Source organism: Gossypium hirsutum, chromosome D12, assembly GCF_007990345.1.
Source record: "Gossypium hirsutum isolate 1008001.06 chromosome D12, Gossypium_hirsutum_v2.1, whole genome shotgun sequence".
In the NCBI taxonomy this organism is placed as follows: Eukaryota; Viridiplantae; Streptophyta; class Magnoliopsida; order Malvales; family Malvaceae; genus Gossypium; species Gossypium hirsutum.
Window position 1 is genome coordinate 52,794,795 of NC_053448.1, and position 17,362 is coordinate 52,812,156.

The following is a 17,362-nucleotide window of genomic DNA, read 5'->3' on the forward strand; positions in this document are numbered from 1 at the left end:
TAATTTTATTAACTGTTATTGATGTGACAGTTACCAATTGCCAGATCATCTATTTGTTTCAAATGACAATTCAAATGAATCTCCAGATTCAAATGAATTTTCGTATCAATTATTTTTGCCAGTATATCATCATCTCGTTCTTTCTCCATCAAGTCCTCAAGCTCCTTTGAAAGTCTAGCCGTCAATCCCTTCCGTTCTTTCTTTATTGATTTTGCCCATTTTGATAGACTGATCTATAACGTTTCCATTTTTTCAAGAATTGATCCATTTGAAGACTCCCATGACTTCTTAATTTCCTCAACTGATTCTTCTGTGGTCCACCATGCTTCAAATTTGAAACTTGAAGTTCCTTTGAATCTACTTTCGTTAGATGTGCTTATTAGAAGGGGACAATGAACTGAAAGTGTAGACGTCAAATGGTGTATAATGTCTTCTGAAAAGAGCTTCAACCGTTTGTCATTTGCAACACCCCTGTCAATTCTTTCTCTGATATTCGTTTTCAATAAATTTCCTCTTTCCCATGTGTACCATGCTCCAGAATATCCCACATCAATAAGTTGGCATTCATTTAAGTCCTCACGAAACTCTGCCATTCTTTTTTTCAAAAGAGTAGGTTATTTCATTAAAGTCTCCACTAACAAGCCAAGGGTAGTTTTGTTCCTGTCCCAACAGTCTTAAAAGATCCCATGAGTCTGTTTTGTTCTGTGAATAGGGTGATCCATAAAACCCTGTGAATCTTCATTCTTCATTAACACCTTCTCTAATCAGCACATCCATATGACTCGTTGAGAGAGTTCTGAGTTTTACCTGAACCTCTTTTCGCCATGCTAGGCAAATCCCTCCACGTGAAGCTGCTGCTCCTACCTCCTGCCCATTCTTAAAGCCATACCTCCTCCTAATTTCCTCCATACGCTTATCACTAACTTTAGTCTCCATAAAGAAGACCAACTGGGGATTTTTTTTCTTCAGTAAAAACCGAAGCTTTCTTACTGCCCGCGGACTCCCCAATTCACGGACATTCCAGCATATGATTTTCATTGCGTCCGGTCGGCTTGCCTTTTGGCAGCCACCGATATATTCTGTTCGGGAACTTCTGTCAACAAACTGATTTCATCCTCATTAAGCAGAGTTTGGCTATCATATTTCATCCTTCTAGTAGTGTCTTCATAATCATCGTCTATGATTTCTACCAATTTTCTCTTCTGCAATTTACTTTCTTCCTCATAGTGTCTCATCACAACTACTGGTTCTAATCTTTTCCAAGTGGCTTTCCTGTTCAGTCTCATTAAATCTCCATCTGCTTTTCCGTTCTCGGTTTCTTTTTCATCAATTTCTCCTTCCTTTTGAAACTCTATCTCTTCTCCTGGTATTTTTTCCAAAAAGTCTGCTTGTACTATTTGCATCGTATTGCTTCTCTTTTCAGTATATAAGTGCGCCCTCTGGTGTTCTTCAGTATTTCCTATATGTGAACATTGTGATTGTAATTTTTTTGATAGGGAAATCAATTTTAGACTCTCCCTACCAACGAAATTTGATTCTGCTTTTAAAGCCAAAGAGAAAGGTGGGCTCTCTCTAATTCTGTCTTTTTTTCAGGAATTATTTATGTACATTCATGGAGACCATGTCTCACTCTGCCACACCCGAAGCAGAACGTCGGTAACTTCTCATACTTGAATGGGATCCAACATTTATGACCTGTACCAGTCGAAACAAATATACCCCTGCGAAGGGGTTTCTGCACATTTAATTTTATTCTAAGGCGACAGAATTCACCCATAATTTCAGATCGAAGTACTCCTCCAAAAGTAACTCCTATAGCATGCAACATATCTTTTTTATCAAACTCTGGTAAACATGGCCCAACTTTAACCCAAAACAGAGATGAAGCAAGTCTGATTTGATCTCTTTCCATTGGTTTTATCAAACGATCAAAAAGAACTAAATGTTTTCTAAACAACCAGGGTTGGCTTTCCAGAACAGCTTCTAAGTCGTCCTCTAATTCAAAACTTATTAGAAAGAGATTTTGCCCTGTTAATTGAATCTCAAATTTTTTCTTTGTTTTCCATGTACTTTTTATCTGTGCTTTAAAACCGTCTTGATTATAAGATTTCTTTGTCCAAACAGAACAAATCAGAGATGTTTTACCTTTTGGTTCCACCATCGAGCTTTTGACCGGCTGTTGAATGACTTCCTCTGCTAATAGGGAGATCTCGTCTCCCCCAAACCCATCGTTGCCACCACTTTCCTTCATCCCAAGCCGCTGCAGCCACTGTTTTCGCTAGGATACCAGGGATAGCACTCTTGGCTTCTAGGGTTGCAAGTTTCATCTTGATATATCTATTTCTTTAAATGTGTATAATTAAATTAAAATTTAAGTTTCATTTACATATTTAAACTACAATTAAAGTTTCATATGTATAATTACACCATATTAAAATTTATATATTAAATTACACATTAGACCAAATTTCATATATGATTTTGGTATTTATCCCTTAAAAAATAAACAAAATTTCCTGTTGAATTTTCATTTTTTTTCTTTGTTTGCATGGTTAAAATTCTCTGTTTTTCTTAAACTTTTTTACATTATTTTTGTGTCACCTGCAATTGTTAACATTGGAAATGTTATTTTTGGTTTAGTGTTGGATATTTATAAACTGTTAAGATAAGATTAAACTTTTTCCAGGTGGGACATGGAGGAAATAAGATAGCAAAAATGGAGATGGACTGTAAGATCATGGTTTACCAGTATCAAATAAAACTAGTAATTTCTTGGGGGGGGGGGTTTTATTACCTTTAAACTGCCAAAGAATATGGATTATGGATTAATAAACTATCCTTCAGAAAAACTGAATTAATAAACCTTAAAAGAATACTTGGGATTACCACTTACTACCATTGATCAAATTTTTAAGTTCTGAGAAATTCTTTTAAATTTAAGGGACGCTTAAACCTATATACGATGACTCTATTATGATCTAAGACAATTTAAACTTAAAATCTCATCCAAGACTACTAATTAATCATCACCCTCCACATGCGTAAGGCAAATCCATAAATTATCAACCTCTCACATATAAATGATAGTGACACAAAAGTAAAGATGATAGGCACACACCTATCCAACTCCCTATATTTCATTGACCTGACTGTTATCAGAAATTCATGTTGGCTATTTGTTTTTCTCCCCTTCTTTTGTTTTCTTCCTACAGGTTTCTCACTAGGATTAGAGATAGGATTTCCTTTTTCTTCTCTTCTTCTTTTCTTCTTATTGTCTTTGGTTGCCGAGAGATTGCTAAGAAGTTGGATTTATGAATTTTTTTTTTTTTTAGGATAGATGGTGGTATTGGGTTTCGATAATGGAGGCTAGGTCAATGGGGGTAAAGTATAGGAGGGAGTGAAGGTTGCAACAGTGAGGGTGATGAAGCTGAACCAATGGTCATGCTTCAAACAAGGTGAGATGAAAGCTAGCATAAGCTTCTGATTATGGCCAAGTTTAAAACTGTTTTTCTTCTTATTTTCCAAAGATTTAACAACTACAATTTTAAACTATTTTTCTGGTTCATTTTTTTTAAAATATTCGGGTTTGTTACCTATATATTCAATATATGTTAGAACTTAGAACATGAATATAAACAACCAATATCCAACATATACCAGCAGCATTTGACCCTCACATCTGAACACACGTAACATAACGATAGCATCTAAAATGATTAGGACAACATATCAACAACGATGCTGAACTGGTTTTACAGATCATAGCTTTTTCGCTTCAACTGGTTTTTAACTGTTTCAACATTTATATTATTTTTTATACCAGCATTACGACATAATTAAGGAAAACCTGGAGAAAATCTAAGAAAGGATTACATTTCTGTGAGCGTTGTCACAATCCAAGTTCCTTATGCAATGAAATTGAGGCAAACAGATTCCAGTTTTATGTACAAACATTAACACTGAAATTGATGCCTTGAAATAAGTAGGGGAAAAAAATTATCTTTAGGGACTTCTGAATAAACAATTCAAGTACAACATAATAAATGCGAGCAACACGAATCAACTCGTTTTCTTACAATGCTAGTAGAATGAGTAAAACAGTTACCCATAGTTTGATTACTAACCTACCAGACCACCATAGCCACTTACCGGAGAAAAGGGCTGTCACATTATTGAAGTGGCTCCTGGTGAGCAGCTGCTGCAGGTCCCGGTGCTATAGTGAACAGACCACGACGTTGTCCGGCTTGTATCATAAATGCAACTTCAGTTGCCGCACGAGCTGCTGCTTCCTGTTTCAACGGAAAAAAAAAATTAATTGCCACAAGTAATATAGAATTTAAAATAACTTGAACCAGCTAAAACAGTAGGAGGATAATTCGGATTTTGTTTAAGAAACAACATGAACACGGAAACTAATACAAGTGAAAGAGGATGTCATAAATGGAAACCTTTGAAGGTGTAACTACCTATTCCTAAACAGTTTTTAAGCAATATTTTTTCCCAAGTCTCAAACCAGACAAGCATATGTGTGGAACAGATCTTGAAAGGAAGAAAAGAATCTAAGTTTTCAGTATTCTTCTGTGATGTAGATCAACCTAAACATGCTTAAGTAAAGTACGACTCTTTCAAAAAAATAAAAAAATAAAAAATTAAAGGAACTAAGAGACATTACCTGTCTCTGCCTTCGGCGCTGCAATATGCTGATGGCCCAGGCCATGATGTAACATGGGAGAAGAAAGCCAGCAGCGCGAAGCATGAAAAGCTGCATAGCATAAAAAAGAATTCAACTAAACAACAAAACAATGTGAATTACTAAAAGATAGAAGCAAATTCATCTCATGCTTACAGAGAAAAATGCAGATGCATCATCATCCCCATCTCCAGCAGTTAGGTACAGAGCATGCCTTAAGAGTAGAAGAGCCATTAACTGCAAATAAACAGAGAAAATAAGATACAAACAGATGTAGAAGAGAAAATTAACAGCAATTCATGTTATTTATTGGGTATGGAGGAAAAATCTTTCATCAAACTGAAAACCAGAACCGTGATTATGTTTGCCTCCAAAAACAAAAACTAGTAATTCAGGATTTCGGACCTAACTTGATAACCTAAATCAAAGGTCCAGATGGGGCTCATGAATCATGACTAGTGCCGTGCCCGTTCAAAAAGACAAGGGCAAATCAGATAAAAGAATATTGCATTGCAATATTGCATTACAGACAAGATGCCTTGAATATTGAAACTCAATCCATTGAGAGCAGAAAGACCATAAAAGAAATAAAAGGAACCGCGAAGATTTTATTATTAACATAATGCCAATAAGTAGGAAAGGGTAATGAATAGAGAAATTATAGCTTACAATTAGGACCGCAGACCGGCAAAATGCAGCTCCACTAGCATTGGACTCAGCATATTCATCATAATCTGCCTCCAAAAGATGGCGTTCTGCAGCTGCCATGGCTAAAATCCGAGGATCACGCAAATCCAAAGGTGCACCAGAGATTGTCCAACCCTCACTGTATCAACATATAAAGGTGGAAAAATAAGAGGTCAACAGTTATGAGCATACAGTAGCATCCCCTCCTACGGATTTCTAAAACTTATGACATAGAACCTCAAAAACATAAAAGGCTCTTAGTTACAAGACCACCATCGACAATGAAAACCAAGAATGAAAGAGACCAAAGTTAGAGCCACACTGATGACTGATCTTTATCATTTCTATCTTCTGCATAAGTGAGTGCAATTGTGAGACTTACCTGATATCAATTGTAGCATCCTCTGACTGAGGTGGTGGTGGGGGTGCAGTATATCCTGGTTGGTAAGGCTGCAAAATAAATATATCCAGGTTGGTGATTTGAAAACATGCAACAGCAAGATAAGCAATTTTACAAAAGATTGATGCATAAGACCATATTTATCAGCAGGCAAAACTTCACCCTGAACCAGACACTCGATTTTAAGTCCCCAACACAAATCGCGAAACTTATTTCATGCTGCAAATATAAGTTGATAGGCAACGCCCACCTTGAGAACAGAGGATTATGGCTCAAATAGTTATGAGTACACTTTGTCATTTGAAGACAAGCGACACCAAAATAAGAAAATTTATCAAAATCTGGTGCATAAGACCATGACAGAACTGCATTTCATAAATCTGACACGTAGTTCCCAACACATAAAGCAAAACTTATGTCATGTTGAACATAGAAGAGGCAGATCCACAGCATCCAACCTCGAGCATGAAGTACACCGCCAAAAAAAGTGATAAACAAGATATATAAATAATTGTTGGAATCTGTTAAGTGATTTTAGATCAAATCATGGTTTTCAAACTCAGTGCTTAAAAGGTAGCTGCTGATGTTCATCTCATGTTCCACTTGCGGGAAAATTTTACTTTAAAGAGCAAATATGCCATGAATATTGCCACATCATATTCAATAAATTAAGTATCATTTGTGGCAGGAAAACGTGACTCGCAATGAGCATATAATTTGCTAATTTACAAATAACAACCAGGTAGATGATGTTATATGGGAAAGACCAAGTGAACAATATAAAATGTTAGTTTATTCATAGACTATATAAGCTGTCATTAATGCAATAAACAACAGAACTACTGTTCCATGTACTTGAATGGTTTCATCCAGACACCTTGAAACAGATAGATTATAGATATTTCAAACATAAAAGTCGATGCTTTCACACCTAAAACACTTTAGTTACAAAGGATTTTATATTTGGGGTTAAACAATGAGTGTAGAACCAGTCAAGAAAAGAAAATGCAACAAGGTCAAAAGACCAATTCTTTTGTGGAAGTAAAATCCACCAAAAATATTCCCTAGGATACCAAAGAAAAGAGTGAAACATCCGTGAAGTTGTTAGTCTAAAGATTACAATGAACAATTCAAAACCATGAACCACCATAACATGTAAACATAAACAAACAGGAAACAAAAAGGTAAAAACAAACGGCTTCCGCTAAGATAAGGGAGATCAAAATTAAGATAAAGTGACCACAACCATATGACTAGTATGTCTGTTCTTGTTTGAAATTAAAAGTTGCCAGAATAGAAAGGTCTTTTCCCGCTTAAGTGCATGAGAAAAAGCATCATTCAACTAGGAAGATCAAAGATGTGCAGCTTTACACCATTGTTATTAAATTGATTCATCAACAAAATGAAACTAAATTAAAATTGTTACCCTCTAAAACCAGATACTTGTTTATTTTCATGAACATGCAAACTGATGTTGGTGAATGAAAATGCAAAAGGTAGCAGATTGATTCCTCCTAGATGAACTAATAATGAAGGTGGAACCATTTCAAGAACTGATGTTTACCTGATGACAGATCTCACAAGTTATATCACCTTTCTCATTACACCAATGCTGAACACATTTCCTGTGAGCAAACTGCATAACAAAATTTTGTCAGCAGACCAGACCGTTTTACTGAATAAATTGAAATAGGAAGCTTCAGGGAGTAAGTCTCAAAATATGCCAAGACAATGAATACCTTCAGGCTACCATTACAAGCACAAGGAGTCTCCAAATTCTTAATGCAGTCCTCCTCCTGGCAGATACGGCATTCAGCTGTCTGTATAAGTGGTTCTTCTTCATCACAGCAACCATGTTCTTCCACTTCCTTAACACCAATAGCACAAGCATTTGGGTCAGAGGATTGAGAAGAACTTTCACCGGAAGATCCTGCAGCCTCAGTTTCTTGCATTGATTGCAAACTTTCAGGTGTTATAAGACGGTCCACACATAAAACCAGATGATCACCCATTTTTATCCAAAATGTAAGGTCCTTATAACACACAGCAATGCAGAAGACGTTTCAGTTAGTACGGATAACAGTTGTAGCTTTAACTGCAAAATGCACTTCCAAAATTAACATTCCAGGCTTTGACTTTAAAACTAAGTGAAGGATTCAACTGTTCATCATATAATAAACCAAAACCTTTTCTTTTTCTTTTTTACTTTGTGTAATTACTGAAACTCCTAGCATATGTTTATCGGATGCTTTGACATTCTATTTCTCATTAACACTCTTGTTTTATTATTTATCTTCATATGGAATTCAAATTTTCCCTTTATTTATTTCTTAAAAGTTTCTTCCTATAGGCTACACCCACAATAAATATCCAAATTAAAAAACCCAAAATTTTCAGCTTTAGCTATCCATCAAAAAGAAAATCCAGCTTTTACTCAAAATTTTCATGGTCTTTTTTCTTTTAACTTTCCGCTGAAAATGAGAAAAGAAAAAAACATATTATTTCCATTTTCTGGGCAACCAAACAACCCAATCCAACCGAACCCAAACCAAACCAAAATTCCCAAACTCGAAAGAAAATCAAATCAAAACCAAAATGAAAATACCACAATAATGATCAGAATAGAACAAACCCATTAATAACAAACAAAACATAACAGTATTAACAATTACCCGTAAATACCGCTTTGATCTTGGAGTCTGAAATGTTATTTTGCTTATCTTTATAACGCTTTAATGAAAAGTCTAAAGTCTTTCCTTCCCTTTGCTTGGAGGTGAAACAATTGGACAATAGGGATTTTCTTTCTTTTTTCTCTTTTATGTTAAAAATATATAATTTTAGTAAAAAATTAAATTAAAAAAAAAAAAAGGGATTGTGATTGAGACATGGAAGCTCGGTTTCAACGAAGATTTGTAGTTCGGTGAATTGGTCTAAAACAAAGAAACGAAGCTTTGTGGATTAGGCCGCTTAACGTCCGTCCAACGTTATCTACAGAAGTCTCTCCCCGTTTGATTTTTTTAACATTTTCGTATAACGGACGTTAAAGGTTATGATCGGAAATTCCTTTGTATTTCGGACAAAAACTATATAATATTTCGGCGAAACCATCGAAGGATTTATTATTTTTTTGTTAAATTTTGTTATAATACGTAAATTTAAATTTTTTATTTTTTATTTTTAAGAATTTAATTTTAAAATTTTAAAATTTAGGTTTAATGGTTAAACCTCATAAGTTTTTTTTTGTTAAATTTGTTAATATGATATTTTTGAAATAAAAAAAAGATACTAACAAAAAGAATGATGAACTTGGATTTAATAAAAAAATTAATAACATTAATAATTAATTTTATATTTTTAAAATTATGAAATAAAAATAGAATGCTAAATTCCAATTTTGATTTGATAATAACAAAAACTAAATCCAATTTTTTTTTTATAGAAATATCATTTTTGATCTTCACCTAATTGTTTTGAAATAGGTACAATTCCGTTCTGGAAACACAAGAGACAAGTATAGTTTGAAATAAAGTTGAAGGATTGTTTTGTAATTTGATAAAAAAAAAACCCCCCAAAGCGTGTACGATTTAATATTAAAATGCAGTTTTATTTATTTCAGAATCTTGAATCATTAGTTTCTTTTCATGAATTAATATAAAATTTAAAAAGACATAAGACTTTTTTTTATTATAAAATATAAAAAGAAATTAGAGTGTTAGACCCGCTCTTGTTTTGATGGGTAGAAAATTAAAAACTTCATTTATCATTATTTAAAACAATTTTATCCTTGTACTAAAATATATACTTTAGCTATTATAGTAAATTGATCTATTTGTTTAAAAAAAACAAAATATAATTCCAACCTACTTATAAATTTAGAGCAGACAAACATTGGAAAGATCTAATTGACTCCGTCTTACAAGCTGCCATTTTAAAATTTTCATTTTATTTTTAATTATAATAATTTCTCTTACCAGGAGTATGACATTTTTCTATTTCATGCCTTTGACTATGTTTTTCTTTTCCTCCCCTGTGAAACTACGGAATATTTTTTGTGCCTATCGACCCATCACATCCCTATTATTTTCAATGATGTATGTAAGAAACTTTCATTTAAAAACACAACAAGAAATTAAATTATTTTTTTATTTAATAAAAAAAAAGATGAAAATTTCATCTAACACATGGTAGGTTTTTAAATCTATTTATGAAAATACATTATCAATATACTAACTATCATCCCTTTGTACAGGGGAAATCCTTCCCTGATCATTATCGACGAATCAATTTGGTGGTTGACGTTATAGAACGTGATTCGATTTCTTATGTTAATAACTTTATTCACATTTTTTTCTCTTCGTAATAATGCTTTAAGACAGGTGAAATCAAGGTAGTTTTTCTGGAGGGGCGAGAATTAAAATATGATTTTTTATTTTAAGCTTAAAGATTTATAATTTGAAAAATATTAAATTACAATTTTATTATTTTAGGAGGTAAAATGCAGTTTTATTATGTATAAACTTAATAGTTTTTTTGAATTTTAAAAGGACTAAAATAAAAAATTTGCCCCTACTTTAGGATCAAGTGTTTATCCGTAAGAGTTTGATTTTGATTAAACGTTTAAAGGTTATGTTGTTACGTATCAGAATGATTATGATTGGTGACAAATTGATATTTCATAATGAAAACTTGATGCAAAAGAAAATGAAAAGGTTTGTAGTTTAATTTATAAAGATGAAGTAGGTGGTTTGGTAAATGAAAAATTAAAAATGTAATTGTCATAAGATTAAGAATCTGGATTCTTTTCGTCATAAAAGGGCTAATCTGTTAGATATTTTGTTGTGCGTTGGGTAGTTAACCTAATGCAATTTATATTTAATTGGGCCTAAGTCCTTAAAATTAATTTATACCTTCACGCATGTAAAAATCACGTATTAGAATATAGGTGTATTTAAAAATAGTATACAATAAATAATAAAATATAAGATTTAAAATTAATAATAATAACAACAAATATACAATTTGTACAAAATTAAAATAAAAAATAAGTAAAAGAAAATGACAATAGGTAAATGCATCATATTAAGAATATTAAATATTTTTTAATTTTGGTGAGAGAAAATATTTTATGTTAAAAGTTAATTTTTTTAAAACTTCACTCAAGAATTATTATTGGTATAGTGGTAAATAATTTGTTTATAAATTCATTAAACATGGGCTTAATATCTAACCATGTTAGTTTTAGTTATTTTTATTTTTAAAACTTGATAAAAAGTATAAAAAGACAAAAGGCCATCAAAATAATAGCAGTAGTTATCTAATAAAAGGGCATATTAATCATTTTCTAACCAAGTTGGTATTAGTAGTATAGATAAAAAGCATGAATCTAAAAAAACGAATTGAGGAGAATACATTATAGTATTAAATTATTAATTATTACAAGTTCGAATTTTAGAGACGATATTGTTGGGAGTGTAGTACCCTGAAATTTTAGTCTTTGAGAAAGGATAAGCATTTTAAAGGTGAATTAATTATTTGGAGAGAAAGCATGAAGAATGATATTTAGTAAGGACTAATTTGCAAATTTTTTAAAGTTGAAGGAATAAAAGTACAAATTCACCCTTTTCGAAAGGAGGTGAAATTGAATAAATATTTTTTTATGAATGAGATAAGGATATGTATTGATATGTGGAGTTGAAAAGTTGGAATAGGGATTAAATTGAAGAGTGAAAAAGTACAAGGACAAAAGTGCACTTTTTTCATTTTATGGATAAGGGACCTAAGGGTACGTTTGGTTCACTGTAATAGAATAGAGCTGTAATTGAATAGAGTTGTAATGGAATAATGATGTAATCAGTAATTCAATTGTTAGGTTGAATTGAATGGAATGGAATAGAACTGTAATAGTATTATTGTGTTTGGTTGAATGGAATGATGTTGTAATAGCATAAAGAAAATAAACTAAAATGACTAGAATACCCTTAGCAGAATTTTTTTTAGGTAGATGATTATTGTTATTATTATTAAATTTTAACAAGATTATTATTAAAAATAATTTAATAAAAATAATATATAATTTAATAAAATTCTTAATATAATTATTATTATATGAATTAAAAAATCATAATATATAATACTATAAAAATAATATATAATCTACTTTATTATTTTTAAACTGTAATACATATTTAATATGCTAAAATATCATCAATGAAACAAATAATTTAATTATTCTACAATAAAAAACAAAATATTAGAAGTAATAAATAACTTGAGAATTATATTTCACATCCAAACATAATATTCATATATTAACAAAAAGTTACATGATTTCATTAGTTTATATATCATAATCCATATGTTATAAAATTTTACAACATCAAAAAGTTACAACATTGTAATGACATTCTATCATGTCATTATACCATCCATATATTACAAACACAAAAAGTTACCAAAATATCATCAATACAACCATGATTTTTAATAGTCAGCAAGAAATCTTATAACCCATTCCAATCGCACAAAAGAAGGTAAGCTAAAGAAAATGAGCATTTGCGTTAGATGATCTGGAATTTTGCTCAATGCGCGATAGCGCTCATCCTCAGTTAAACCTTCTACTTCACATAATGTTGGATATAATGTTAGAGCTCTTTCTTGAATGGTCATTTCTGACTTTTGTTGAATTAGCACTTTGGAGGCAATACTCCTATTGATTTCAACGCCAACAGTCCATATGTTTTCCGCCAATAAAGTGGCAGCATCATGAAATAAAGTAGAAGAAATATGATCACTTGCATCACAATTTTTCTTCTTCTTCTTTGAAAATGTGGAATCACCTTGGTTTCTAGCTGGTTGCGATTGTGTAGCTGAAAGATCCATGTCATCCAAAGAAACATCAGCTTCGCATCCATAGAAATCGTTTCTTTCTTCATGCGTATTTGTAGTAGCTACATCCTCAATATCTATTTCTTCAATGATATCAGCAGTTGTTTGAGCATCTTTCCCAGTGGCTCGATCTTTTGCGTAGATGACAGTAAGTTGGTCATAATAAGGGAAACTACGATGTTTGAATTGACCGGCTTCTTTATGACTCTATAAAAATAAGGAATTCATATTAGATATAAGTTTGGTCAAAATAAGATAATAAAGACTTGAAATAATTCTTACATTTACATATGAGTTCCACACCGCATCTTCAGCAACAACAGGCTGCCTATGCTCATCCCAACCAAAACTGCTATTGTTTTTTCCACTAAGCATGTCATAAACGATTGACCAATCTCTTTTCAATGTCTTAATCCTCGATTCAAGATTAGGTTTAGCCTTCAATATGGCATTCGGTAAAACTTTTTCTAACATTTTTTTCCAACTCATTTAAATAACCGGCTTTGAATCCCGTATTAGCATTAAAGGTTCCAACACTGTGCAAGTCGACCATACAGGCAGCCAACGCAACATCTTCTTCTGGAACCCATTTCCTTTTGGTTCCTCGAGAATTTTGGAAAGAAACACTTGATTGTGAAAAATCTGACATAACTATCTTAAGAAAAAAATAAATTAAAATTAAGTTCATTATTATGAATTAAAAGGTCAACACTTTATAAAATTATAGCACATGATGAATCAAAAGAAAATAAATTATAATTCAACAAGTCTAGTACAATACAAAAAACAATTCAAACACCACCAAAGTTTCATAAACTAGATACATGAAATAACATAAACAAATTAACGTTTACTATTATTACCCTAAACTTAACTAATTTCTAGATGCTTGCCATTCATCGAACATTTGGTTGGTTAGTTTCATCCTCCAAGTAGCTCATGCATCCGATGGATGAATATTTACGATATTTAGTTCATCGTCATCTATCACATTACTAGGTAATCCTTCTCCCAACTCCGCTTCAATAGGATCAAGACTCATATAGGTTCGAATAAAATTATGGAGCAAACAACGTGCAATAATGATTCTATTGTGCACCCTCACAGGATAGAATGATGGACTCCTAAGTATTCCCATCTAAGTTTTAATAACCCAAAGCATTTTTCAATAACACTACGTGCTGAAGCATGTTTCATATTGAAAAATTCTTCTGGAGTACTTGGCTGGTAACCCTGACACCACTCATTCAAATAATAACAACCTATTAAAAAACTATTTGTCATGGTTAATTTCCCAAAAAAGTATAATCTTAAAGATTAATTCAAAGTCCTCTAATTTTGCATTTTACCATGAGGAACTTTTAGTCCATGTCTCCTACTAATGGCATCTCGAAGAACCCGTCCATCAGCAACAAAACCTTCCGAACTAGGAAGAAAATAAACAAAATGCATATCAAGTGTACAAACACCTAACATATTTGTTGCTACGTCACCTTTTCGCGTTCGATATCTAGGTTTATCAACTGTTGGAACCCTAATCTTGATATGGGTTCCATCTAAAGCACCTAAGCAATTCTACATCACATGTATAAAACCTTGAGTTATGATACTATATTTAAATCTAAATCAACTAAATTATGTACAACCTATATATAGAACTCACTCCAATACCTTGAACCATTTCCACATTGGGTTTGTAGAATTAGCTGTAATTGGCTCTACCTTTTTAAATAACACATATTTTAAGCGTGTGACAGCATTTAAAACATTGTGAAATGATCTGCTAACGGTTTCTTCGGACCTATTAAAGTGATGTTTGATAACTCAATTTTTAAGGTGATGAGAAATGATATGTAAAAACATTGCCACTTGCTCATCAACAAGCATGTTCCTTGACAACTTCAATTCCCCTAAAGTTTGTAACATCTCACATAGTTTAAAAAAGGTGATTCTATTCATCCTAACTTGTTTAATACAAGTCTCGTCACTAGCATATACAAGTCTTTTCACATAATCTCGTTTTGCATAAAAATCTTAAATATAGGATCTAATCCTTGGTCTATAAGTATGTAGGTTATGGATGACACCCAATGTAACTAAGAACCAACTCGCAACTGTACACATTTGCAACCATATTGTCAATGCAAGACTAATTCTTTTATGCCTCACACTTTGTACCATTAAAGGCAGACGAGCCATTACTGCAAGATATTAAAATGTTACATATCTTCAAATCGTAGTAAAAGAGTCACATTTCTCCAATACTAATTTCAATAACAGTAAAATAACATCAAATAATTTAATTGCCAAAGAACTTACAGTGATTCAATGAATACAAGACACTCAACTGTAGGTGGAGGAAGCAATCAAACAAGCCAAAGAAGAAGAGGAAGCAATAACACACTATCAAAGAAAAATGAACAATACATATTAAGAATCTTTACAGAGCACAAAATAGAAATTACAACTATCTTTGCAAGTAAAAAACTTGAAATTCATTTCTTTATCAATCACCCAAAAAAGAAAAAAAAAGAAAGAAAGAAAAGAAAAGAATGTGTTTTTGTGGATTTTATTTATTGATGACTGACATTTAATAACTATTTTTTTAAGAAAATACCCATTTGATTAATATGAATTTAATAATTTTTATGAGAAAAAGAAAATATGGTCTTAATTTCTATTATTTTGTATTAACTCAATTCAATTATAGGTACATAGTGTGTTAAATATCTTAAAAATTATGTATTTTAAAATATTTGATTATTATTATTTAAATAAAATCTAAAACTCCATATACATTACATTCTTACCATAACATGATTTGTTTGTAGCATTTTACTTTCTTTTTTTTTTGTTTCGTTTGTTGAGATAATTTTTGTAGTGTTAATTATAATTTTTAATCAAACAATATATGTAATGGCCTAAATTCAAGGTTATCGGAACAGTGGTTTCGTAGCCACAAATCCGATTTAAAGGTAAATTTATTTTAATATTTTTGCATGAATATTGATATGATAGGAAAATCGTATGAAAATATAGATAGAAGAATTTTACCGATTTAGTGGTTAGTTAGAAAAAAATTATTGAAAATTGGGTAAAAACAAGGTATCGAGACCTCGATCTCGTAAAAATGAGTCAAAAATATTTTTATAAATATTTATGAAATGTTAGTAATATGGTATTAAAATTTCGTTAGAAAATTTTAATGTTTGGGTAGTCAATTAAGTGAAAAGGACTAAATTGAAAAATGTGTAAAAGTTACTAGAAGGATTAAATAGCTCAATTGTTAAATGAGGAGGGACATAAATTGTAAATAAGCCCAAAAGGAGATATTTTGGATGGCATAAGCTGAGAAAAATAAGGAGAATTGGTGAAATAAGGGTAAAATGGGAAAATAACAAATTTTACTAACATAAAAATGGGACCAAATTGGAATATCTAGAATTCTCTTTATTTTTCTGCATTCTCATCAGTCAAAAACATCCTAAGGGTTTATTCATGCTGGTTTTTCATGATTTTTGCACCAAGTGAGTTAATCCTTACATTTTTCTTGTAATTTTTATATTTCTAAGACTTTTACAACTAGGTCTATTACTAAATTCATTAGTTTTTGATTTCATGAATAAAATTGAAAGTCACCATGGTTTAGTGCTGTAAGTTTATGATAAAATAGCATGAAATTGAAGCTTTAATTTGTTTATGAGATGATTTTATTAGGTAATTTCAATAGAAATTGATTTGTAGAACCTAATTGTGAAAAAGTTTGGAATTAAAGTCTAGTGCTAAAATTCTGATTTCCAAAGGTTATAAAGTAGTTTAAAGTGATAGAATAAAGTTTTAATTTATAAAAATAAGCTCAATTGAGAGGTTAATTGAGCAGGGATGAAATTATCATTTATTGAAAGCTTAGGGGAAAAATGGTAATTAACATCATGCACTAAAACAGTTTTGGACAGCAGCAGTAGTCTAACTTTGAAAAATCACCAAAAATTTTATAGACCGAATTAGAAAATGAATAAAATATGAAATTAAATATTATTGAGTCTAGTTCCTTATAAAAGAAACATTGTAAGCAATGGAATTGTAAATCATGAGATATAATAGATTTTGTGAGACAAGGTCAGAATGAATTTGGGTTCCCCTGTTCTGACTTTGTAAAATCATAAAAAATTGAATAAAAATAATTATGGGATTAAATTTATATGTTTAAAATCCTTAATGAGTCTATTTTCAAAATAAAAAACAAGAACATCATTTGAATTCTATACAATGAGATAATTAATTTTTAGTGAAGAGGGGTTGGAACTGTCGAATAGTGAAACAGGGGAAACTTTAAAGAATAAATTGTACTTATTGGCTAAACAAAAAATTCTAAAAATTTTATGGTAAGAATATATGTGAGTCTAGTTTCTGGGAAAATTAGTGGATCTTAATTTAAAGTTCCATAGCTTAAGATATAAATAATTTAGTGACTATGACTCAGTGAGACAACTTTGAATGCACTATAAATAATAATGGAATTATAGATAATGTTACATGTGAACATGAAATGTAGTAGATTAATGATTAAATTTGTTTATTTAGATCCATAAAATTCAAATACGAAGCTAGATCGAGGAAAATAAAAAGTTCGGGATTAGTAGATTTTCGTTTATGAACAAGTATCGAGGTAAGTTCGTGTAACTTGAATTATATTTCTT

At 31.3% G+C, this 17,362-nt stretch overlaps 2 protein-coding genes across 3 annotated transcripts; both read right to left on the reverse strand.

The window, feature by feature from the left end:
* Positions 1-3,869: 3,869 nt before the first annotated feature.
* Positions 3,870-8,762, reverse strand: LOC107946515 (uncharacterized). 2 transcript variants are annotated; one of them, XM_016880889.2, is made up of 8 exons: positions 8,450-8,762; positions 7,517-7,810; positions 7,342-7,413; positions 5,760-5,827; positions 5,360-5,516; positions 4,847-4,927; positions 4,673-4,762; positions 3,870-4,289 (listed from the first exon to the last, which is right to left on the reverse strand). In XM_016880889.2, exons 2-8 carry the CDS (start codon positions 7,787-7,789, stop codon positions 4,170-4,172), a joined length of 861 nt encoding a protein of 286 aa, XP_016736378.1. In that variant the 5' UTR covers positions 7,790-7,810; positions 8,450-8,762; the 3' UTR covers positions 3,870-4,169. The 2 variants fall into 2 exon arrangements, with proteins under 2 accessions (XP_016736378.1, XP_016736376.1); XM_016880887.2 differs by having other exon boundaries at positions 7,517-7,872; positions 8,450-8,732.
* A 3,399-nt stretch (positions 8,763-12,161) lies between these two features.
* LOC121224228 (uncharacterized protein At2g29880-like) lies at positions 12,162-13,254 on the reverse strand. Its single transcript, XM_041107085.1, has 2 exons — positions 12,945-13,254; positions 12,162-12,869 (listed from the first exon to the last, which is right to left on the reverse strand). The coding sequence occupies exons 1-2, from the start codon at positions 13,149-13,151 to the stop codon at positions 12,258-12,260; spliced, it is 819 nt and encodes a 272-aa protein (XP_040963019.1). The 5' UTR covers positions 13,152-13,254; the 3' UTR covers positions 12,162-12,257.
* Positions 13,255-17,362: the final 4,108 nt, after the last annotated feature.

Coding starts and splice junctions, on each gene's coding strand:
- LOC107946515 (XM_016880889.2), bottom strand. CDS start 7,789: ATGGGTGATCATCTGGTTTTATGTGTGGACCGTCTTATAACACCTGAA. Junction 5,517..5,759: donor GATGCTACAATTGATATCAG/GTAAGTCTCACA, acceptor ATGTTGATACAG/TGAGGGTTGGACAATCTCTG. Junction 4,290..4,672: donor AGCGCCGAAGGCAGAGACAG/GTAATGTCTCTT, acceptor CCGTTGAAACAG/GAAGCAGCAGCTCGTGCGGC.
- LOC121224228 (XM_041107085.1), bottom strand. CDS start 13,151: ATGAGTTGGAAAAAAATGTTAGAAAAAGTTTTACCGAATGCCATATTG. Junction 12,870..12,944: donor TGTGGAACTCATATGTAAAT/GTAAGAATTATT, acceptor TTATTTTTATAG/AGTCATAAAGAAGCCGGTCA.